The sequence below is a fragment of the Numenius arquata genome, chromosome 28, assembly GCF_964106895.1.
Source record: "Numenius arquata chromosome 28, bNumArq3.hap1.1, whole genome shotgun sequence".
Taxonomy (NCBI): Eukaryota; Metazoa; Chordata; class Aves; order Charadriiformes; family Scolopacidae; genus Numenius; species Numenius arquata.
The window spans coordinates 839369-864128 of NC_133603.1; the positions used below are offsets into that span (position 1 = coordinate 839369).

The 24760-nt window shown below is 58.1% G+C and overlaps 2 protein-coding genes and 1 pseudogene across 2 annotated transcripts; 2 read left to right on the forward strand and 1 right to left on the reverse strand.

Annotated features, from left to right (window-relative positions):
* Nucleotides 1-581: 581 nt before the first annotated feature.
* LOC141476076 (PHD finger protein 1-like) lies at nucleotides 582-9333 on the reverse strand. Its single transcript, XM_074164692.1, has 6 exons — nucleotides 8905-9333; nucleotides 8714-8809; nucleotides 8511-8579; nucleotides 7952-8075; nucleotides 7775-7842; nucleotides 582-594 (listed from the first exon to the last, which is right to left on the reverse strand). Exons 1-6 carry the CDS (start codon nucleotides 9012-9014, stop codon nucleotides 582-584), a joined length of 480 nt encoding a protein of 159 aa, XP_074020793.1. The 5' UTR covers nucleotides 9015-9333.
* Nucleotides 9334-14531: 5198 nt separating this feature from the next.
* Nucleotides 14532-17160, forward strand: LOC141476077 (carboxy-terminal kinesin 2-like; annotated as a pseudogene).
* A 2670-nt stretch (nucleotides 17161-19830) lies between these two features.
* Nucleotides 19831-22777, forward strand: LOC141476078 (PHD finger protein 1-like). The gene is made up of 9 exons (XM_074164693.1): nucleotides 19831-19965; nucleotides 20072-20153; nucleotides 20262-20357; nucleotides 20429-20518; nucleotides 20623-20770; nucleotides 20863-21043; nucleotides 21150-21217; nucleotides 22290-22427; nucleotides 22741-22777. The coding sequence occupies exons 1-9, from the start codon at nucleotides 19831-19833 to the stop codon at nucleotides 22775-22777; spliced, it is 975 nt and encodes a 324-aa protein (XP_074020794.1).
* Nucleotides 22778-24760: the final 1983 nt, after the last annotated feature.

A 24760-nucleotide genomic window follows, 5' to 3' on the forward strand; every position in this document is an offset into this window, starting at 1 on the left:
ACTCTCGGAAGATGGGCCAGAAGAAAAGTAAGGTTTCTGGTTCCATGCAGGAGATACGGGGCGGGGGTGGGCTCCCTGATATACCCCAAGACAGCCCGCTAGGATTGATGATTCAATATTGGGATAATTCCCCGTGTCGGAAAGGAAAATCTAAGGAGAAAATGATCCATTATTGTATGGAAAAATGGGGAGGAAAACAGATAAGAAAAGATTTATATTGGCCAATTTATGGATCCTTAGAGGATTGGATATGCCAACAATTAAACATATACGTTAACAACAAACGACCATTTAATAAGGAGGAGAGTGAATATGCCTTTTTGTGGATCCTGGGCACATCCCAGGCCGCTAATCTGTTTCCATTAAAAGAAAAGAAAAATGATAAAAAGAAAAGGTGGGAAGTAAACGAACCTCCAGCGTCCCCCCCACCCTATGTCCCCCCTCCCCCCCCACCGCAAGGTCCTGAGCAAAATCTCCCTCCAACAGCACCTACAGAACCTGAGGAAGAGACTCCTCCTTCTAATCGAAGAATAACTAGAAGTCAAACCAGAGAAAGGAGGGAGGAAAATCAATTGTATCCCTTAAGGGAAACAGCTATGGGGGGGACCACAACCCGGAGTTGGATTTGTATCTGTACCTCTCAGCTCCGGGGATGTGAGGGAGTTTAAGAAAGAAATGGGACACCTGTTAGAGGACCCATTAGGGGTAGCAGAGCGTTTTGATCAATTCCTCGGGCCTAACATTTATACTTGGGACGAGATGGAGTCTATCTTAAAAATCTTGTTTACAAACGAAGAACGAGGAATGATTAGAACGGCGGGCATGAGGTACTGGGATCAGAGGCATCTGAATGGTCCCAATGGAGATATTAAATGGCCCCTGCAGCGGCCTAACTGGGATAACCAGGATCCTGCACATAGAAATAACATGGTTGACCTCCGGGATATGGTAATTCAGGGGATTAGAGACTCTGTACCCCGGGGGCAGAACATTAATAAGGCCTTTAATGAGCAACAAAAGAAAGATGAGACCCCCACTGAATGGCTAGAAAGATTAAGGAAAAGTTTGCAGTTGTATTCCGGGGTTAGACCCTGATAACCCAGTGGGTCGAACTCTATTAAAAACTCAGTTTGTGGCTAAATCGTGGACAGATATCAGAAAGAAGTTAGAGAAAATAGAGGACTGGCAGGGGAGAGGGTTAGATGAGCTACTCCGAGAAGCTCAAAAGGTATACGTAAGGAGGGAAGAAGAAAATCAGAAGAAACAGGCCAGAATTCTGATGGCAGCGGTGAGAGAGGGGCAAAATCAAGTCAGGGGAAGGGAAGGTCCCCAAAGGGGTCCAGTGGAGCTGAGGAAACAGAAGGTTGATACACAAAGCATGGAATGTTTTTATTGTCATAAGAAGGGACACACTCAGAGAAACTGCCGGAAGAGGGCGCAGGATGAAAGGATTTTTAAGGAGGATTAGGGGGGTCAGGGGCTCTATTTGCTGGGGACCCAGAGAAACACAGAGCCCTTGATAAAATTGAAATTGGGTCCTCAGCATGAGGTGTTCGAGTTCCTTGTGGACTCAGGCGCCGAGAGATCAACCGTCCAAAGATTACCATCTGGATGTGTTAAATCAAAAGATACACTCCAAATAATTGGTGCAAAGGGGGAACCTTTCAAAGTACCCCTGATAAGGAATGTAACAATAGAAGCCCCAAACAAATACGGGGTGGGAACCTTTTTATTGGTCCCTGAAGCTGAATATAACCTCTTGGGATGGGACCTGATGGTAGAATTAGGAATCAATTTAGAAGTAGACCAAGAGAAATTGAAAATAAAATTATGTTTATTAACCGCCGAAGATGAAGCCAAGATAAATCCAGAAATTTGGTATAGCCCAGGGTCGGTGGGAAAGCTAAATATCAAACCAATTACGGTTTCCATAAAAAACCCAGACCGGCCAATTAGGATAAAACAGTATCCCATCTCTAGAGAGGGGAGGGAAGGGTTGCAGCCAGTAATTGAGAGACTTTTAGCCCAAGGGCTTCTGGAACCCTGTATGTCTCCCCATAATACTCCCATATTGCCCATAAAGAAATCAGATGGGTCTTATCGCTTAGTACAGGACCTGAGAGCTGTAAATGAACAAACCGTTACCCGGTTCCCTGTGGTGGCTAATCCTCACACTATACTCAATCGGTTAAGTCCCGATTATAAATGGTATAGTGTTATAGATTTAAAAGATGCTTTTTGGGCCTGTCCATTAGAGGAAAAATGCAGAGACTATTTTGCTTTCGAGTGGGAGAATCCCAAGACGCATAGGAAACAACAGTTACGGTGGACCGTTTTGCCCCAGGGATTCACAGAATCCCCAAATTTGTTTGGACAGGCTCTGGAACAGTTATTAGAATCTTACGAATTAGGTCAGGGACAAATCCTAATACAATATGTGGATGATTTACTAATTGCTGGAAAGACTCAGGAAGAAGTCAGAAATGAGAGCATCAAGCTATTGAACTTTTTAGGCCTCAAAGGATTAAAGGTTGCTAAATCCAAATTACAGTTTACTGAAGAAGAGGTAAAATACTTAGGGCATTGGCTCACAAAGGGACATAAGAAATTAGATCCTGAAAGAGTAAAAGGAATTTTGTCTCTAACAGCGCCCACTAATAAAAGACAGATAAGACAGTTATTGGGATTATTAGGGTATTGTCGACAGTGGATAGAAAATTACAGTAGTAAAGTAAAATTCTTGTATGAAAAATTAACTAAAAACGGATTAGTAAAATGGTCCATCGAGGATGACAATCGCTGGGAGAATATAAAAAGAGATCTGATAGAAGCACCTGTCCTCAGTTTACCCGATATCCGAAAACCCTTTCAACTTTTTATCAATGTAGATAATGGGACTGCTTATGGGGTTCTGACCCAAGGGTGGGCAGGACAAAGAAAGCCTATAGGATATTATTCTAAAATACTGGATCCTGTAAGCCGCGGGTGGCCCACCTGCCTGCAGGCCATAGTGGCCACTGCATTACTGGTAGAAGAGGTTGGAAAAGTCACCTTAGGAGGTGAACTAAAGGTATACACCCCCCATAACATTCGGGGAGTATTACAACAAAGGGCTGATAAGTGGCTTACAGATAGTCGATTGTTAAAATATGAGGGAATTTTAATCAACTCCCCTAGGCTAGAAATGGAAACCACTGCTATTCAAAATCCCGCCCAATTTTTGTACGGAGAACCTAAAGAAAATTTGACCCACGACTGCCTCCAACTAATAAATTTACAGACTAAGATAAGGGAAGACTTAGAAGAATATGAACTGGATGAAGGAGAAAAATTATTTGTGGATGGCTCTTCACGAGTGGTCGAAGGAAAACGGAAATCAGGATATGCTATTGTGGATGGGCATACCTTTGAGGTAAAAGAATCAGGACCATTAAGTAAAGCATGGTCCGCACAAGCGTGCGAGCTATATGCCATGTTAAGAGCATTAAATCTCTTAGAAAATAAAATTGGAACTATTTATACAGATTCAAAGTATGCCTTTGGGGTGGTACATACTTTTGGAAAAATTTGGGAAGAGCGAGGTTTAATCAACACCCAAGGAAAGGGATTAGTCCATGAAAAACTAATCCAGGAGATTTTAAAGGCCTTACGAGGTCCACTAAGGATAGCTATAGTCCATGTAAACGGACATCAGAAGGGACTAACACATACAGTAAGAGGGAACAATCTAGCCGATGCAGAGGCGAAACAGGCCACATTGTTAATAGTTCAGACATTGGGAGAAGAACCTGAACGGCTAAAATTAGATAAGACATTCACCCTCCAAGAATTGGATAAGTTAAAACAAATTGGAGCAAAAAGAAATGGTGATAAGTGGCTGCTACCGGATGGCAGAGAGATTCTCCCAAAAGGACTAGCTCGAAAAGTATTAAACAAGTTGCATGATAAAACACACTGGGGGGTTCAGGCATTAGTAGATCAATTCGAAACGAACTATGCCTGTGTTGGAATCTACAATCTGGCCAAGAGAATTTTAGAAGGGTGTCTAACGTGTCGCAGAGTGAATAAACGACAACTGAGGGAAAAGGTTCAAGGGGGTCGGGAACTGGCTAAGAGACCCTTTGAGAAAATACAGGTGGATTTTACCGAATTGCCGAAGGTCGGGCGATATCAGTATTTATTAGTCTTGGTTGATCACCTCACACACTTTGTAGAAGCCTTTCCAGTGGTAAGGGCTACTGCCAAGACAGTTATTAAAATTCTGTTGGAAGAAATTATCCCGAGATATGGAACTATTGCAGTAATAGACTCAGACCGAGGCCCACACTTTACATCTAAAGTGATTAAAGGAATAACTGAATTGTTCGGTACAAAGTGGGAGTATCATACCCCCTGGCACCCACAAAGTTCTGGAAGAGTAGAGAGAATGAATGGGGAAATAAAGAAACACTTAACTAAACTTATGGTGGAAACAAAAATGAATTGGGTTAAATGTTTACCGTTGGCTTTGCTTTATATTAGGACCCAACCAAGAACAGATACTGGTATATCCCCCTTTGAAATGTTGTATGGGATGCCTTATGATTTTGGGTTATTAGTAGAGCATCCAAAGGTTGAAGATAAAATATTAACAGAATACATTTTGGAACTCACAAAAAGAAGACAGGAACTAAGAAGGAAGGGCTTGGTAGTACAAAGACCCCCCTTGGACATCTCTTTGCACCGAGTCCAGCCTGGAGACCAGGTATTAATTAAGACCTGGAAAGAAACCTCCTTAACACCCTGTTGGGAGGGACCTTTTGTTGTTTTACTTACTACAGATACGGCTGTACGGACAGCGGAAAAAGGATGGACTCATGCCAGCCGAATTAAGGGACCTATCTTTCCAGAAAAGTGGACAGTAACGACGCAACCAGGGGATCTCCGGGTAACAATCAGACGGAGTGAAGTTGGTAAATGAATCATTCTAGGAGAGAAGTAAGAAATAGTTTATATCAATGGTTCCAACTATCACCCGGAAATAATCTGCGGAGAGTATATTTTGCACCCTGGAGTGAAGAGAGGATCCCTGACCAAACGGGGGGGTCTGGGCTATATAAACTCACTGGAACTCCCCAGGTTTTTCCCTTTTGTTGTGAAACAGAAACAGAAATACATGTGTCATCCGGGATAGGAGGTCCCCGTGGAATACCCTGTCTAAAACACCCTACCTCTGGGCACTTATGTTGGGTTGTATGCCAGCGTTTAAATTGTAACAGAAAATGGTCTTGTGTTTCATTTAACAGGCAAAATTATTGCATGAAATATCGTAAAGACTTAAGGTATATCCGGGAACCAGATGATCCAGTGGAGATCTGTAAATTATTTTGTGGATGGGAATTGTCAATACCTGAACTTTGGGAAGTATATGAAACGGACTGGTATAAAGTTCTAAGACTGTGTGCCATAGAATTTGTCTGGAAACGGGCACAACAGCCAAACAGGTGGAAATATTTAAATTGTTGACAGGATACCAGCTGGGTTCCCCTGAAGACTACCTGCTGCTGCCGAGAAGATACTGAAATCCCGTTGCTCTCCGCAAAAGAGTAGACGAGGAAGGCAGAGAGGTATTGAACTGTGGGGAAATGAAGGCTGTTATCTTACTAAGTCTTTTAATATCCAGGATATTAGGGTATCCACATCAGCCCTTTAATTGGACTATCTCCAGTTGGAATGAAGCCAGGATCCTCCCAATGAATATTACTGCGGGAGCACCCTCTTTTAATTTAACCAATTGCGAACTAATAGGAGCTGCAGTGGGATTTCCTGGGGGCACAGGGTGTGAACCCTGGGTGAATGTAAGGGCTATTGGTGTCCCAGCTCAAATCCGGGAAAAGGTTACTGTAATCACCCTAATCATCATTATTGTGCCTATTGGGGTTGCGAAACCATAGCCACCGCCAGATGGCCAGTCGCGTCTCCAGACAAATATCTCAATGTTACTTGGTGGCCTGAAGGGTGCACCCAGCCAAGCTATGATAGTAGTGGGGCAACACTAGAATTAGGAGATGGAAACTGTAAATCTTTAAAAATATTGATATTGCAGCATCAAGATCCCGGGTGGTTGACTGGGAAAACTTGGGGCATAAGGGTTTGGGAGCCTGGAACTGATAGGGGTGGGCTAATATTTATCCAAAAACAGGAAACAAAAATGCTGCAGGCTGTAGGTCCTAATCGAGTTGTAAAGAAAAAGCACAGAGTTAAAAAGAAGAAACTGAGCCGCGTGTGAAGTATTGTCAAGATTTGATCAGCAAAGTAGGATGTGTGAATAAAAGAAAAGGGGGGAATTGTAATGGATAACTGAGGAAGATTTGTTGCTGATCAAATCTTAGGATTATCCATTTCCGTTGTACATAGTGTAAGAAAGTCCTGACTTACACAAACTGCAATGCTATCAAAATGTGTCCATGTAAGTGAATGTTTATCTTTGTATTAACCAAATGTATGTAAGAGATGGCACAAGCTAATTATGCCACCACCACCTGCAAAACTCCCCTGAAGCTGGATTGTAATTTATTGTGGCAGTCTTGAGAACTCCCTAACAAGAAGAGACGTCCACTATATTATATTACTAAACTGTATAGGAATGTCCTGTTTTTACAAGATAAGCTTAACCCCAATGTTATCCCTGTTTTAACTTTGTAACTAATCAATCGTGTAGAAGGGGAAGGGTGTAAACTAATTTACAACCAACATTGCCTTGAAACCGCTGTGAAGCAAGACAGACCAGAGGGAGTAAAGATAACGGAAGAAGCAGAGGGGCGTACTGAAGATGTCGAACCCGACCTCTGTGAGGATAAAAAGAGATGTTCAGTTTGCTTGAATTTGCGAGCCTTTGGTGGAGCTGTGACTCCCCGGCCGCCCAGCGCTGTTTTTGCTTTCCTACCTTAATAAACATTTAGTGAATCTATTTCGGACTTAGCCTTTTTTATTTTAAACTATAACAGGGGGGCCCCCCCAGGAAAGCGGGGGGCAGCGGGGGGGGCGCCCGCGTGTGCAGCCCAAAGAGCCCCTTGCGCTTCTTCATCTCCCGGCCCGAGATGAACCTGGGAGGAGAGGGGGGGTCGAGGGGGGGGCGCTGCTGGGGTGGGCTGAGAGATCAACCTGGGGGGGGAGGATGGGGTGGGGGGGGGCTGTGGGGGGGCTGTGGGGTGGTTTCGGGGGGGGGTCTTTTAGGGGGTTGGGAGGGGCTGGGGGCTTGGAGGGGGGGCTTCGGAGCTTTGGGGGGGGCTTTGAGATGAACCTGGGGGGGGAGAGGGGGGGTTGGGGGGGAGGGGCGCTTCTGGGGAGGGCTGGGGGGGGGGCCTGATGGGGGGGCCTTGGGTTTGGGGGGAGGGTCTTGTGGGGGTCTGGAGGGGGCTCTAGGGTGGTTTGGGGGAGGGGGGGGCTTTTGGGGGGGCTGAGAGATGAACCTGGGGAGGAGGAAGGGTTTGGGGAGGGGGCTGGGGGGGGCCTTTGGGGTGGTTTGGAGGGGTCGGGGGGGGTCTTTTAGGGGGTCTGGGAGGGGCTGGGGGCGTGGAGGGGGGGCTTTGGGGGGGGCTCTGAGATGAACCTGGGGGGAGGGGGGGGGCTGGGGGTGCTGAGAAGCGAACATGGGGGCAGGGGTCTGGGGGGCTTTGGGGGGGGTTCGTGGGGGGCTGGGGGCATTCAGGGGCATCAGGAAGGATTTAGGGGTGCTGGGGGGGTGGGGGGGTCAGGAGGGGTTTGGGGGTTCGGGGGGGGGGGAGGCACCCACCTGTCCTTGTGGGCGCTGAGAGCCCCCAGCAGCTGCCCGTAGCGCTCCCCTTTGGGGGTCTCGGCGAGCTGCGGGGGGGGGGGGGGGGGTTGCAGGGTCGTAGGGGGGGTGAGACCACCCCTCCCCGACCTCCCCCGACCCCCCCCGTGGTTTTTGGGGTGCGGGCCCCCCCCGTACCGGCCCCAGCAGCAGCACGTCCCAGTTGGCGTTGGCGAAGGGCAGGATCTCCCGCTCCAGGTCGAAGTATTTCTTCTTGCAGCAGACGCTCAGGTGGTAGACGATGAGGTGGGCGACGTCCACCCTGGGGGGGGGGGGGCCGAAAATAAGGGGGAGGCCCCCCAAAAAAATCCGGGGGGGTGGAGGGAAGGGTGTCCTGGGAGGGGCCCCAAAAATACAGAGTGATGACGGGAACGGTTCTCTGGGAAACCCCCAAAAATGGGGGGTGATGGGGGGGCAATGTCCACCCTGGGGGGGCCCCCAAAAATGAGGGGGGGTGGAGGGGGTGGAGGGACCCCAAAAATGAGGGGGTGCGGGGGGGTGGGTGCAGTTTGGGGGGGGGTACAGGGTGGGGGAGGTGCATTGGGGGGGTGCTGGGGGGGTGGGGTGGAGTTTGGGGGCTGCAGATTGAGGGATGCCGGGGGGTGCAGTTCGGGGGGTGCGATTTTGGGGGGGGGGGGAGCAGTTGGGGGGGGTGCAGTTGGGGGGGGTGCAGTTGGGGCGCCCCCCCCCCCCTCACCACCGCAGCGGCAGCCGCCGGACGCTCTCGACCCCCCCGGTGCAGACGCAGCACTCGAAGACGTAAAACCTGGGGGCAAGAATTTCAAAGCAGGGGGGAGGGGGGGATTTAACAGTGTGTCCCCCCCCATTAGGAAGCCGGAGGGGGGGGGTGGGGGTGGTGTCACCCCTTTTCCCCCCCCTTGCCCCCCCCCCCGGACCCACCGGTCCCCGTAGAGCAGGGGTTTGCTCAGACACTGGGTACAGGCTTCGTGGAACCACTGGGCGCAGCCCCGGCACTGCAGCATCTTCAGGTTCCACCTGGGGGGGGGGATTAATTAATTCATTAATTTAAGGGGGGGGGGCACCCCGAAATTGCAAAGCGGGGGGGGGGTTAGGGGGGGGTCTGTACTCACTCGCCGGGCCCCCCGCAGTAGCAGTAGCACTGCTGGCGGTTGGCGAGGTGGGGGGGGTCCCACTCCAGGGTCTTCAGCTGGTAGGGCAGCACCGCCTTCATGCTGAGCATCGCCTTGGCTTGGGGGCCCTTCTTCAGCGCCCCTCCCCGGTGGAGTCAGTCTTTCCCCCTCCTGTGTTAACCGAGGGCTGTTCTCCTCCCCCCCCAGGTCCAGCTGCAGGTGACAGAGGGGCACCTGCGGGCGGAGGCAGCGCTGGCAGCCGAGCTGCGACTGGAGGCAGCCGCCCAGAAGCAGAAGGTGGAGCAGCAGGGGGAGCAGCTCCACGGGCAGGAGATGGAGCGTCGTCGTCTCCATAATCTGGTCCAGGAGCTCAAGGTGAAGCCGGGAGGGGGTCTGGGGGGGGGTGGGGTGGGAAATCATCTGAATCCCCCGCCCCGTACCTCCAAAATCACGGCTCTTCCCCTTCTGCAGGGCAACATCCGTGTCTTTTGCCGTGTGCGGCCGGTGTTGCCCGAGGAGCAGGAGCACCAGAGGGGGCTGGAGCATCTCCAGTTCCCCCCAAGGACAACACTGTGCTGGTGCCCAAATAGGCATTTCTGTCCCCAAAACAGGTGCTTCCCTCCACACCCCCCCAAGGCAACTTCAACACAGCTGAATAAATGTGGGGGTGCAGAGCCCATGGAGCATGGGGGTGTTTTGGGGTGCAGAGCGCAGGAGGATGGGGACCAGGAGGTGGTGAGTTTGGGGTACCCCCAAAGCACCCCCGGCCTGAGGGGTGGAAGGAGGCAAACATCCGGATGGGGGGGGATGCGGAGGGGTGGGTGTTAAAATGGGGAGGGCCTGGCCTCTCCAAAAACCCACAACCCTCCCATCCAAAAACAGCCTCCCAACTCCCAGCCCCTCCCCAAGCCCCTCAACCCAAACTGAGACCCCCCCTCAGTACCTCAGAACGCCCCCAGTCCTCCTACAGCCCCCCTGTGCCTCCCCAAACCTTCCAGAGCCCTAATCCCCCCAGTGTCCCCACAGGTGCCCCACCAGCAGCACCAGCTGCCGCCCCCCGCCCCAAGTGCCCCCTGGTACCTGAAAGGGCAGGTGACAGACCCGTGGGCTGCGCTGAGGGACAGCCGGGGAGCGACGGTGGGGCTGGAGCGGGGGAAGTGGGAGGCCCTCTGTCTGAGATGAGTCCCCCCAGCAATCGGGGTGTCGTGTCCCCCCCCCAGGAGCCTGGAGCTGGAGCTGGTGACCTGGCGGAGGGAGGCTGAAAGTTTGGCAAAGGAGAAGCGGCTGGAGGAACGCAAGGAGGGAGCTGGCGGCTGCGCTGCAGGAGAGGGATGTGTGTCACGGGGCGGGAGTTCTTCCTGCTTTCCTCCAGAAAAAGTAGGAAAAAAAGATGGTTTTTTGCACTGATGGCCCGGTTTGAGGCAAAACAGAACCAACTTCCTGGTCAGTAATTTTACTTCTCAACTCGGCCTCTTCCGACTCTCTGAAATTAACAGTGTCTTGTGGAGAAAACCGCTGGTTCTTGGAGCGCCCGGAGCAAGGTCTGTGCGTCACGCCAAGGGCCGAGGAGCAGAGAGGCTCCTGCTTCCACTTATTGCTGTCACAACCAAGGGCATCCCATTTCGTCATTGGCCCCATTGGAGGGTCAGAAGCGGGAAAAAGCGTGGAAGGGTCCCACTCCCAGGGAGGAGGGGGACAGGAGAGGTGACCCCAGACTGACCAAGGGGGTGTTCCATCCCATCTGCCCCACGCTCAGGATAAAAGCTGAGGGATCAAAGGGTCAGCTCTTTCTCCAATGGCCGACGTCCGAGGAGGACCCTGTCTGTTCATCTGCCTTTGATCCCGATCCGTGCCTTCCTGACCCCAGAGCTGGAATCCGGTTCCCACTTGTCGCTGAGTCCAGTCTGGGGCTTCCCAGGGGCAGCAGCAGTTGGGACATCAGCAGGAGTGGTTCCACGGGCTGGAGCTGGAGCTGGAAATTCTATGATTCTATGGAGCGGTGCCGCCTCCACCATGTCATGCAGAAGCTCAAGGTGAAGCCTGGGGGAGGGTCAGCAATCATCTGAATCATTCAGAAATCATGGAGGTCCTGGTGGAAAACAGGATGGCCGTGAGCCAGCAATGGGCCCTTGTGGCCAAGAAGGCCAATGGCATCCTGGGGGTCATCAGGAAGAGCGTGACCAGCAGGTGGAGAGAGGTCATCCTCCCCCTCTCCTCTGCCCTGGGGAGGCCCCGTCTGGAGCACTGGGACCAGTTCTGGGCTCCCCTGTTCAAGAAGGACAGGGAACTGCTGGAGAGGGTACAGCAGAGGGCTACAAAGATGCTGAGGGGCCTGGAGCATCTCTCTGATGAGGAAAGGCTGAGGGACTTGGGTCTTTTTAGTCTGGAGAAGAGAAGACTGAGGGGGGATCTGATCAACGCCTATAAATACTTAAAGGGTGGGTGTCGGGAGGACGGGGCCGGTCTTTTTTCAGTGGTGCCCAGGGACAGGACAAGAGGAAACGGGCACAAACTTGAATATAAGAAGTTCCACCTAAACACGAGGAGGAACTTCTTTCCTGGGAGGCTGGCAGAGCCCTGGGACAGGCTGCCCAGGGAGGTGGTGGAGTCTCCTTCTCTGGAGACATTCAAACCCCACCTGGACACCTTCCTCTGGGACCTGCTCTGGGTGGACCTGCTCTGGCAGGGGGTTGGAGGAGATGATCTCCAGAGGTCCCTTGCAACCCCGTGTGATTCTGTGATTCCATAATGTGGTGACACCGTGGGCAGTTTTGCCCAGGGACTTACAGAAGTCGCTTTTGATAAATCTGGTTTTCAGGAATCCTTTCGTACATCATGCCGCTGCCTTTAGACACATTCAGCACAGGGAGCTCTCGAGGTTTCATCTGTAGGACCTGGCAACGGGGTGTTCCTGCCCGGGGTCTGAGCTGGGAGCCGTGATTTGCTGCGGTCCATTCCCTGTGAGTGTCACTCTGAACTTCCTGAAAGATCTAGAAACACCAGTGGTGTCCCCCGGGGCTGGGTGCTGGGGCCGGTTCTCTTCAACATCTTCATCGATGATCTGCAGGAGGGGATTGAGTGCTCCCTCAAGCACTTCAGAGACGACACCAAGCTGGGTGGGATGTTGATCTGCTGGAGGGCAGGAAGGCTTTGCAGAGGGATCTGGACAGGCTGGATCGATGGGCCGAGGCCAATGGGATGAGGTTCCACAAGGCCAAGTGCCGGGTCCTGCCCTTGGGTCACACCAATCCCATGGATGCTCCAGGCTGGGGCAGAGCGGCTGGAGCTGCCCCAAGGAAGAGGACCTGAGGGTGTTGGTCGACTGTGGGCTGAACATGAGCCAGCAGCGTGCCCAGGTGGCCAAGGAGGCCAGCAGCCTGTGTCAGGAACAGCGTGGTGAGTAGGACTCGGGAGGTGACCGTCCCCCTGTACTGGGCACTGGGGAGGTCCCACCTCAAGGGCTGTGTCCGGTTTTGGGCCCCTCACCACAAAAAAAGACCTTGAGGTGCTGGAGCGGGTCCAGAGAAGGGCAACGGAGCTGGTGAGGGGTCTGGAGACCTTCTGAGGAACAGCCGAAGGAGCTGTGGGTGTTCAGTCTGGAGAAGAGGAGGCTGAGGGGAGACCTTCTCGCTCGCTCCAACTCCCTGAAAGGCGGGTGTAGCCGGGGGGGGGGTTGTCGGTCTCTTCTCCCAAGGAACAGGCGATGGGACGAGAGGAGACGGCCTCAAGTTGCACCAGGGGAGGTTCAGATTGGATATTGGGAACAATTTTTCCACAGAAAGTGGAAAATAATGTTGAGGAAGCACAAGAGCCCCGCAGCACAGCCCGAGGCCCGCCGTGGCCCGTTAGGCAGACACCTTTCGGGGGGGGGGGCTCAGGTGGGGGGGGCTCAGGCAGGTGACGCACGGGAGGGGCGGTCTCTCCTCTGGCAGCCGATTGGCTGGGTGGGGCGGCGGGAGAGCCGCGATTGGCGGAGAGCCGCGCTGGGGGGCGGGGCGGGGCGGTTTGAAGGAGCGCGGGGGGAAGATGGGGGCGGTGAGGGCCGGGTTCCTCGCGTTGCGGGGTGTGATGGCAAGGCGGGGGCTGGAGCGGGAGAACCAGAACCCGCGGCAGCGGCAGACGGAGCTGGGACCCGGCGGAGGGAGGCGCAGCGCTTGGCAGAGGACAAGCGGCGTCTGGAGGAGGAGGTGGAGGAAGGGGGGCGAGCGGTGGCCGAGGCCGAAGGGCAGGCCAGGGCGCTGGCGGCCGCGCTGCAGGAAAGGGAGGTGGGTCACGGAGGGGGGAGATCTCCCTGCTTTCCTCCAGCAAAATGAGGAGACAATTAAAAAAAAAGACACAACATCCGTGTCTTTTGCCGTGTGCGGCCGGTGTTGCCCGAGGAGCAGGAGCACCAGAGGGGGCTGGAGCATCTCCAGTTCCCCCCAAGGACAACACTGTGCTGGTGCCCAAATAGGCATTTCTGTCCCCAAAACAGGTGCTTCCCTCCACACCCCCCCAAGGCAACTTCAACACAGCTGAATAAATGTGGGGGTGCAGAGCCCATGGAGCATGGGGGTGTTTTGGGGTGCAGAGCGCAGGAGGATGGGGACCAGGAGGTGGTGAGTTTGGGGTACCCCCAAAGCACCCCCGGCCTGAGGGGTGGAAGGAGGCAAACATCCGGATGGGGGGGGATGCGGAGGGGTGGGTGTTAAAATGGGGAGGGCCTGGCCTCTCCAAAAACCCACAACCCTCCCATCCAAAAACAGCCTCCCAACTCCCAGCCCCTCCCCAAGCCCCTCAACCCAAACTGAGACCCCCCCTCAGTACCTCAGAACGCCCCCAGTCCTCCTACAGCCCCCCTGTGCCTCCCCAAACCTTCCAGAGCCCTAATCCCCCCAGTGTCCCCACAGGTGCCCCACCAGCAGCACCAGCCGCCGCCCCCCGCCCCAAGCGCCCCCCCTGGGACCTGAAGGGGCAGGTGTCAGACCTGCGGGCTGCGCTGGGGGACAGCCGCCGGGTGAGAGCGGGGCTGGAGCAGCAGGTCCAGGAGCTGCGCCAGCGCCTGGAGCAGCAGGAGAAGGAGCTGCAGGAACAGCAGCAGCAGGGGACCCTCCTCACCCTCCGCCTGGAGTGAGACCCCCCCCGCCCCCCACCCCGGGAATTGGGGTGTCACTTCCCCCCCCTAACACGAGGTGTGCGTGTCCCCCAGGAGCACGGAGAAGGAGCTGACGAGCTGCCGGGATGAGAGAGATCAATGGCGGAGGGAGGCGCAGCGCTTGGCAGAGGACAAGCGGCGTCTGGAGGAGGAGGTGGAGGAAGGGGGGCGAGCGGTGGCCGAGGCCGAAGGGCAGGCCAGGGCGCTGGCGGCCGCGCTGCAGGAAAGGGAGGTGGGTCACGGAGGGGGGAGATCTCCCTGCTTTCCTCCAGCAAAATGAGGAGAAAAATAAAAAAAAAGGTGGTTTTCTGCTCCGATTGCTCTCAGCCCCAAAGCGCCACCCGGGAGCGGGGCTGTCTCAGCACCCCGCAGTCGAGGCTGGTTTCTGTGTGTGTGCGTCCCCCCAACCAGGGCTGCTTTTCCACCCCTGCGGAGCCAGTCTTTCCCCCTCCTGTGTTAACCGAGGGCTGTTCTCCTCCCCCCCCAGGTCCAGCTGCAGGTGACAGAGGGGCACCTGCGGGCGGAGGCAGCGCTGGCAGCCGAGCTGCGACTGGAGGCAGCCGCCCAGAAGCAGAAGGTGGAGCAGCAGGGGGAGCAGCTCCACGGGCAGGAGATGGAGCGTCGTCGTCTCCATAATCTGGTCCAGGAGCTCAAGGTGAAGCCGGGAGGGGGTCTGGGGGGGGGGTGGGAAATCATCTGAATCCCCCGCCCCGTACCTCCAAAATCACGGCTCTTCCCCTTCTGCAGGGCAACATCCGTGTCTTTTGCTGTGTGCGGCCGGTGTTGCCCGAGGAGCAGGAGCACCAGAGGGGGCTGGAGCATCTCCAGTTCCCCCCTGAGGACAACACTGTGCTGGTGCTCTCCAGGCCAAATGAGTTTTTTAAGGACAAAAGGGGGGCTTTCCAGCTCCTGCTCACCCAGGGGACCCGAGGATGGAGTTGGGGACCCCTCAAAAAAACCCCTTTTTCCCCCCAGAAAAAGTCTCATCTGGGGCGCGAGTCCCGAGGCGACGTACGCTACGACTTCAGCTTCGACCGCGTCTTCCCCCCGGCTGCCTCCCAGCAGGAGATCGCGCTGCTGGTGCAGGTCCCAGATTCCCCCCTCCCCTCGAAATCTCCCCCTGAACCCCCACCACCCCCCCCGAAAATGGCAAACAGCCCCCTCCTCACCTCTCTTGCCACCTCCCCTCCCCCCACAGTCAGCGCTGGACGGGTACCACGTCTGCATCTTCGCCTACGGGCAGACGGGGAGCGGAAAGACCTACACAATGGAGGGGCCGGAGGGGCGGACGAGCAGAGCAGGGGGGTGATCCCTCGCGCCGTGCGGCAGCTTTTCCAGGGAGCCCAGGAACTGGGGGAAAAGGGCTGGGAAGTGAGTTAAAAAAAAAAATATAGGCTCTATAGGGGGAGCCTTCGGGGACACTCTCTATAGGCAACCCTTTAGGGACCACCAGTTTGGGGTGACATTTTAGGGGTCACCCAGTTTACGGCCACTGGTTTGGGCCCCCCCCGCCCCCTCCCGGGCCACAAGTTTGGGGCCACGATCAGGGTTGAGCCCTTTCGGGGTCCCCCCTTTGGGGGCCACAGGTTTAGAGCCCCCAGTTTAGGCTGAGCCCTTTTGGGACTCCCCCCCTTTTTGGGGGGGCTCCCTCTGTGGCCCCAGCTTTGGGGTGACCCCTTCTCCCCCCCCTTTCTGGGGTGCCCCCAGCTGTGCTGAGCCTGGTGGACCTGGCGGGTAGCGAGCGGCTGGAGAAGTCGCTGTCGCAGGGGGAGCGGCTGCGGGAGACCCAGGCCATCAACGCCAGCCTGTCCGCCCTGGGGCACGTCATCATGGCCCTCTCCAACAAGGTAGGGGGCCTGGGGGGGTGCACAGGGGGGCCCCTGGGGCTTGCGGGGGGGGGCACTGGGGGTTCCTCAGGACCCCATCAATGCCAGCCCTGGGGCATCTCCTCATGGCCCTCTCCAACAAAGGGGGAGGCGGGGGGGGGGGCACAAGGGGGCCCTGGAGGTTGTGAGGAGGTTGGGGGGGGCACAGGGGGGCCCTGGGGATCGGGGGGGCCACTGGTGGTTGGGGGGTTCCTCAGGACCCCCATTGATGCCAGCCTGCCCACCCTGGGGCACGTCCTCATGGCCCTCTCCAACAAGGTATTGGGGGGGTGGGGGAGGGCCCTGAGGGTCAGGGGGGGGCACTGGGGATGGGGGGGTGGGGCCTGGGGTTTGGGGGTTCCTCAGGGCCCCCCCCCCCCGAACCCCCGCTGTCCCCACAGGAGCCCCACATTCCCTATCGCAACAGCAAACTGACCTACCTGCTGCAGAACTCCCTGGGGGGCTCCGCCAAGATGTGAGGGGGGGGAGGTTTGGGGGGGGCCAGAGCGGGTTGGGGGGTGGGAGGGTTGAGGGAGGTTTGGGGGGGCCTGGGGAGGCTGGGGGGAGTTTTGGGGGTGGGGGTGCTTGGGGGTTCTTTGTGGCTAGGGGTTGTTGGGGGGGTTTGTGGGGGGTGGGGAGGTGGTTTGGGGGGGTCTGGAGGGTGTTTGGGGTTATTGGGGGGTGGGGGAGGTTTGGGGGGGCCCCTTTGACACCCCACACCCCCGCGACTTCCCCCAGGCTCATGTTTGTGAACATCTCCCCCCTGGAGGAGAACTTCTGTGAGACCCTCAACTCCCTGCGCTTCGCCAGCAAGGCGGGGGGGGGAGGTTTGGATGGAGGGGGGGAGGGGGGGGAGCTCAAGGATAATTTGGGAAACAAGCAATGGGGAAATTTTCGGGGGGGGTGGGCATTAATATGGCTTTGGGGGGATGGATGATTTGGGAAGGGGGAGGATGGTTGGGGGGGCAGAGGAGTGTAACTGGGGGGACTGGGGCAGATTTGGGGGTGAACTGTTTGGGTGGGGGGGAGTCAAGGGGGGGCTGTTTTGGGGGGAAAAGGGGTAGATTTGGGGGGGGGGCTATTTTGGGAGGGCGGGGGTAGATTTGGGTGAGGTTGGAGCTGTTGGAGAAGGGGCAGGTGTTAGAGAGGGGGGGGTGTCTAAGGGCCGTTTTGGGGGGGTCCCACAACACCCCCCCCTTCCCCCTCCCTCAGGTGAACCAGTGCGTGGTGGGCACGGCCCACCCCAACCGGAAGTAACCCCCGCCACTTCCTGCCCCATCGCTGATTGGTTGTTCGCGTTCACGTGTCCCGGGGGAAAATGGCGGCGCCCCGCGAGGGGACCGCTGCTGCCGCCACCGAGCGCTGATCTGAAATAATTGGATTTAATAATTGGATTTAATAATTGGATTTAATAATTGGATTTAATAATTGGATTTAATAATTGGATTTAATAATTGGATTTAATAATTGGATTTAATAATTGGATTTAATAATTGGATTTAATAATTGGATTTAATAATTGGATTTAATAATTGGATTTAATAATTGGATTTAATAATTGGATTTAATAATTGGATTTAATAATTGGATTTAATAATTGGCGGCGGCTGCAGCGGCCAGTTGAGGGGCTGGGGAGGGACACGGGGGAAGGGACATGGAGGGAGGGAGGGTGGGCTCCCAGTATGGTACTGGGACCAGTGCCACTCCCCCAGCCCCAGTCCCTACTCCCCTCCCCAATTCCCCCCCCCCAGCCCCAGTCCCTACTCCCCTCCCCAGTCGCCCCCCCCAGCCCCAGTCCCTACTCCTCCCCCCAGTTCCCCGTTACCTGCCCTGCCCGCCGCCCCCACGCTAAGGGGCAGGAGCGGGGCGCAGCCGTCGTCCCCCGCGGTCTGGACCCGTTTCCGCTCGGGCGCCGCCACCTTCTCCCCGGCGGGGGCCGGTCTCCTGTCGGGGGCTCCACGCACCGGCCCGCGGGAAGAAAGCGGCACCCGCCGCGCCCCGCGCCCCTTTGAATAGCCCGGCACCGCCCCGCCCCGCCCCGCCCCGCCCCCGCGCGCGGCTCTCCGCCAATCGCCGCTCTCTCGCCGCCTCGCCCAGCCAATCGGCTGCCAGAGGCTGCCCCTCCTTTTGCGTCACGTGATGCCGCACCGGCCGCTCCCGCCAGGCCCGACTGCCGGCGCGGGGCGTGGAGATAGGCGTGGCTTGGGCGACGGGGCGGGGCCTGGGGCTGGCGGAGCAGCGGGGCGCGGAGCCGTTGGGGGCGGAGAGATAGGCGGGACTTGCTGGAGGGAGGCGTGGTCTGATTTTGGCGGAGCGGCCGGGGAATGGGCGGTGGGGGCGGAGAGAGGGGCGTGGTCAGCGCGGCGGGGGCGGGGCCTGGAGCTGGGGGGCACAAGCCGAGCCCCGGGGGTGAGTTGGGGGCGGGGCCTGCGCGGCGGGGGCGGGGCCGGGGCAGCCCCGGGGTAGGGGGGGGCCGGGGCAGTTCGGGGAGGGGGAACGGGGCGGGGGGGGCAGCGCCGTGAGGGGGGGGGGGCAGCGCCGGAGCAGCCCCGGGTTCCCCCTCCCCCGCCCCGGGGCTGGTGCCCGCGGGGGTCCCCGGGGTGGGGGGGGGGGACCGGTGCCGCCGTCCCTCCGCGCCCCCCCTGTCCCCCCCGCTCGGCCCCGCCGCCGCCGGTAAGGGGGGGGGGCCGGGACCCCGGGACACCCCGCGCCCCGCCGGGACCCCCCCGGTGCCAACCCCCCCCCCGGGGCAGGGGGGCTGGGGAGGCGACCTCCCTGGACGGGACCGCCTCGCTGCCTGCGTGAGCCCCCCCCGACCGGGACAACCCCCCCCCCAACCGGGACAGCCCCCCCGCCCCCCAAATCGGGACCCCCCCCGAGCGGGATACATCTCCCCCCCCCCCAAACCCGGGGAGCTCCTCCCGAAACGGGACCCCACTAAACCGGGACACCCCCCCCAATCCGGGACACACCCCCCAGCCTGGGAGGGGCCCCCCCAAACCGGGAGCACTCAAAACGCACCCCCACCCCCGCCCGCAAACCGGGACCCCCCCATCGCTGTGTGAGCCCCCCCCGGACCGAGACCCCCTCCGATTGGGAACCTGCCCCCTCCCCCATTCCTCCATGACCCCCCCCAGGCTGGGACACCCCCCCCCCCAAACTGGGAGCCCCCTCCAATCCAAGACACCCCCTCCAAACTGGGAGCCCCTCCCGTTCTTCCCTGAGCCCCCCCCAGTCCGAGACCCCCCCAAAGTGGGACCCCCCCCCAGTCCTGCATGGGCCCCCCCAAACTGGAAGCCCCGCCTATTACTCCATGAGCCCCCCTCCCCCAAGATCTGGACCCCTCCTCAAATTGGCACCCCCCCTCAGCCCCATTCCTTTGGGGGGGGTCCCCCCAAATCCTGCCCCCCCCCCAATCCCCTGCGTGAGCACCCCCAGATTGGGACCCCCCCCAACTGGGAGCCCCCACGTCCCAGCATGCCCCTCCCCCTGCCCCCACTGCAAGCCACCCCAAACTGGGACCCCCCCAAACTGGGACCCTGCCCCCATCCCAGCATGCCCCCCCCCCTAAAACTGGCACCCCCCCAAACTGGGAGCCCCCTCCAATCAAGACACCCCCTCCAAACTGGAGCCCCTCCCATTCTTCCCTGAGCCCCCCCAGTCCGAGACCCCCCCAAAGTGGGAACCCCGCCCAATCCTGCATGAGCCACCCAGGCTGGGACCCCCCCAAACTGGGACCCTCCCCCCATCCCAGCATGCTCCCCCCCCCAAACTGGGAGCCCCTCCCAGCCCCATTCCTTTGGGGGGGGGGGTGGTAAATCCTGCCCCCCCCAATCCCTCTCCTCCGATGCATTTTTGGGGGGGGGTGTCCCTAGCTGGGGGTCACCCAGCTCCAACCCCCCCCCCCCAACAGGCACCCAGGATGTGATGGCGAGCGAGGCGGGGCCCCCCCCCAGCCGCGCCCCCCGCTGCCCCCCCCCAGCCGCCCCCCGCTTTTGGGAGGGCCAGGACGTTCTGGCCCGTTGGACGGACGGGCTCCTCTACCTGGGCACCATCAAAAAGGTGGGTGCCCGACCCCCCTAAATGCCCCCCTCCCCCCAAATGGCCCCTCTCATTTTAACACCCCCCCCCCCTTTTTTTTTTTTGCCCCCCCCCCCCCCCCCCCAAGGTGGACACAGGGCGCCGGGGCTGCCTGGTGCAATTCGAGGATAATTCCCAATTCCTCGTCCTTTGGAAAGACATCAGCCCCGGTAAGAGCCTCCTCCTAAATTAATGAACCTTCCTTTAATTAATGAACCCCCCCCTCTCCTTTAATTAATTACCCCCCCGTTGTTAATTGCCCCCCCCCCCCCCGCTAGCGGCAGTGCCGGGTGAGGAACAATCCTGCTGCGTCTGCTCCGGCCGAGCCCTGAACCCCGAAAACCTCCTGGTTCGCTGCGAGAAGTGCGGCCATGGTGAGTGTGCCCCCCCCCGCACCTATTCCGGGGACACCCCCCCCCAAAATGTAACAGCCCCCCACCCAAAGCCTACCACCAGCAGTGCCACCTCCCCGCCGCCCACCCCGCCGGACCCTGGATGTGCCGCCGCTGCGTCTTCGCCGTGGCCACCAAGGTGAGCCCCAACGAGGGGGGGGGCGAGGGGTGTTTGGGGGGGGGGCACCACACGGGACGCCCCCTCCCCTTCATTTCCCTCCCCCCCCCCTTCCTTGTCCCCGCAGAGGGGGGGGGGCGCTGAAGAAGGGCCCCCAAGCCAAGGCGATGCTCAGCATGAAGGCGGTGCTGCCCTACCAGCTGAAGACCCTGGAGTGGGACCCCCCCCACCTCGCCAACCGCCAGCAGTGCTACTGCTACTGCGGGGGGCCCGGCGAGTGAGTACAGACCCCCCCCTACCCCCCCCGCTTTGCAATTTCGGGGTGCCCCCCCCCCCTTAAATTAATTAATTAATTAATCCCCCCCCCAGGTGGAACCTGAAGATGCTGCAGTGCCGGGGCTGCGCCCAGTGGTTCCACGAAGCCTGTACCCAGTGTCTGAGCAAACCCCTGCTCTACGGGGACCGGTGGGTCCGGGGGGTCCGATTCGACCTGGAGCGGGAGATCCTGCCCTTCGCCAGCGCCAACTGGGACGCGCTGCTGCTGGGGCCGGTACGGGGGGGGCCCGCACCCCAAAAACCACGGGCGGGGGTCGGGGGGGGTCGGGTAGGGGTGGTCTCACCCCCCCTACGCCCCTGCAACCCCCCCCCCCCCGCAGCTCGCCGAGACCCCCAAAGGGGAGCGCTACGGGCAGCTGCTGGGGGCTCTCAGCGCCCACAAGGACAGGTGGGTGCCTCCCCCCCCCCGAACCCCCAAACCCCTCCTGACCCCCCCACCCCCCCAGCACCCCTAAATCCTTCCTGATGCCCCTGAATGCCCCCAGCCCCCCACGAACCCCCCCCCAAAGCCCCCCAGACCCCTGCCCCCATGTTCGCTTCTCAGCCCCCCCCTCTCCCCCCAGGTTCATCTCAAAGCCCCCCCCAAAGCCCCCCCTCCAAGCCCCCAGCCCCTCCCAGACCCCCTAAAAGACCCCCCCCGACCCCTCCAAACCACCCCAAAGGCCCCCCCCAGCCCCCTCCCCAAACCCTTCCTCCTCCCCAGGTTCATCTCTCAGCCCCCCCAAAAGCCCCCCCCCCTCCCCCAAACCACCCCAGAGCCCCCTCCAGACCCCCACAAGACCCTCCCCCCAAACCCAAGGCCCCCCCATCAGGCCCCCCCCCCCAGCCCTCTCCAGAAGCGCCCCTCCCCCCCAACCCCCCCTCTCCCCCCCCAGGTTCATCTCTCAGCCCCCCCTCTCCCCCTTGGTTCATCTCAATGCCTCCCCCCCAAGCCCCCAGCTCCCCCAAGCCCCTAAAAGACCCCCCCTTAACCCCCCCCAGATCCCCTCAAACCCCTCCTCCCCCCCTCAGGTTCATCTCTCAGCCCCCGCAGCCCCCCCCTCTCCCCCCAGGTTCATCTCAAAGCCCCCCCCAAAGCTCCGAAGCCCCCCCTCCAAGCCCCCAGCCCCTCCCAACCCCCTAAAAGACCCCCCCTCCGACCCCCCAAACCACCCCAGAGCCGCCTCCAGACCCCCCCAAGATCCGCCCCCCAAACGCCCAAGGCTCCCCCATCAGGCCCCCCCCAGCCCTCCCCAGAAGCGCCTCTTCCCCCCAACCCCCCCTCTCCCCCCCAGGTTCATCTCAAAGCCCCCCCCAAAGCTCCGAAGCCCCCCCTCCAAGCCCCCAGCCCCTCCCAACCCCTAAAAGACCCTCACCCGAAACCACCCCACAGCCCCCCCCACCCCTTCCTCCCCCCCCAGGTTGATCTCTCAGCCCACTCCAGCAGCCCCCCCCCCCTCGACCCCCCCCTCTCCTCCCAGGTTCATCTCGGGCCGGGAGATGAAGAAGCGCAAGGGGCTCTTTGGGCTGCACACGCGGGCGCCCCCCCCCCGCTGCCCCCCGCTTTCCTGGGGGGGCCCACCCCTGCCGCCCCCCCCCTCCCCGCTCACCGACAGCAGGTGAGCGGCCCCGGCCACTCTCCGCCCAATAGGTAACGGCGGGGGGGGGCTCTGGGGGTTCCCCCCCCCCAACCTCCCCCCTGCACCCCCAAACCTCCCCCCTGTACCCCCCCGCCCGGGGGGGCCCCCCCCAAAACCCGGGCAGGATACGGAGGGTCTCTTACAGCTTCCCTTCAGGGCAGGGCCGGGGGGGGTCCCGCCGCCACCCGCCCCCCCCGCCGCCCGCAGGTGAGCCCCCCCCCTTCCCCAAACTAGCACCCCGATATTTTAGGGGTGCCCCCCCTCACTGCCCCCAATTTTTACCCCTCCCCAGGGCCCCCCGGCAGCTCCTACAACTTCCGACGCGCTGATGCCCGCTGCCCCCCCAGGTTTGGGGGGAGTCAGGGGGCCTGGGGGGGGCTGTAGGAGGACAGGAGGGGGCTCTAGGGGTTGGGGGGGCTGGGGGGGCTGTAGGAGGACTGGGGGGGTTCCGAGTGTCTTGGCGGGGGCCCTGGTTGGTTTGGGGGCCTGGGGGGGGGCCTGCCACCAACTTCAGACCATCTCCTCTGCTCCTGTCATTATTCCCTTGGGAGAAGAGGCCAACACCCACCTCTCTACACCCTCCTTTCAGGGAGCTGTAGAGATCAATGAGGTCTCCCCTCAGCCTCCTCTTCTCCAAACTAAACATGCCCAGTTCCCTCAGCCTCTCCTCGTATGACTTGTTCTCCAGACCCCTCACCAGCTTGGTGGCTCTCCTCTGGCCACGCTCCAGCAGCTCAATGTCCTTCCTGGAGTGAGGGGCCCAGAACTGAACACAGCCCTCGAGGTGAGGCCTCATCAGTGCCCAGGACAGAGGCACCATCGCTGCCCTGCTCCTGCTGGCCACGCTGTTCCTGAGACAGGCCAGGATGCCGTTGGCCTTCTTGGCCACCTGGGCACACTTCTGGCTCATGTTCAGCCGGCTGTCCACCAACACCCCCAGGAAGACAACAGTTCCCTGTGCTTGTAAGGGACTTGTAAGAGGGAGGTTCCCAATCAGCTCCTCGGAGACCGGTCCAGAGAAGAGCCGTTACGGATAGTTTTAATAAAGTCTGTGACATATGTATCCCGTGTGCCTTGTTTTTCAGAATGTTTTAATATACAAAGGTAATGTTCCTGGGGTCGGGAGGACATCAAGAAGCAATCTACTCCAAGTATTCTGGCGGAGCTTATCAAGAAAGACCTAATTCTGATTCGTCATGTTCAATGAAGCCCTCACGATCCCGGAGGCTCTAAAGGACTCCTGTGAGACTATACAGTATGTCTTGTTTCAGCTTTCATTTCCTAATCAAGAAGAGACAGAATCTCAGTCTAGAAAAGTTATCAAACTCACTAGGTGTGGGAAAAGCTAATTCAGTTAAACAGCAACTTTGACCCAGAATTACATGTGTACAAATTGCCACAAAATAGATAAGCTGGAGTTCAGGGCCATAAACGACTTTCCTGTAAGACCCACAGAAATGAGGAGTGAAGGCGATTGCATGTCATCAGCTTACAAAAGAAAAAGATGAAAGTTTATTTTAGCTATGAAGGAAGGGCACCAGATTCTGTTCTCCTGCAGCTTGCTCGGTTTTAATTTGTCAGCTTTGGGTTCTTTAGGATGGGGTAAACTCACAAATTCACTTTCCGAAGTATTACTTAAGAATTCATACACTGAAACTCAATTACTGAAGCATTCCTCTCCAAATTTATGTAACTACAATTCTAAACTGAGATTCTTTGGCTTTAAACCTGCGGCTGTACAACCACAGATTGCAGTGTTTTGAGAAGCTGTAGGTTTGTTACATGAAACAACCCGATTCGGTTTTGTTTTACAAAACAAAGATTGAAGGAATAATTCAACTTCCCCGTTATCACATAAGGGCTCCAAGTTTCCCTGCAACCAGAAAACATTATGCGTAAGAACAATTCTCAGTGGCGCTGGGAGGTAGATAAAGAGCTTTGGATAATTATTCACACCAAAATAACAGCTTTCTAAACGTCCACAAATTTTTTATCCCGGGCTATAGACAAAACAAACCAAAAAAATGCCCCACGTTCCTAATTGATTTCAGGTTCAGCAAGATGTTTTCAGTGGAAAAACATGTCCTCTGCTGCTTCTGTACCCGAGGTAGAACCTCTTCACACCAAGCTCCATGCTGGCACTCGGTGAAGTCACTGCAGATGGTGACACTGAACCGCAGAGACCAGGGCTGGCCTGTCGCTGCCCACAAGAAGGATGCCTCGGATGTCACCCCGATGCTCCCATCGCCCCAGAGAAACAGAATGTTTTCCTTCCTTGCCTTGCCCAAATTCTTCTGAGATCGGCACTGGTG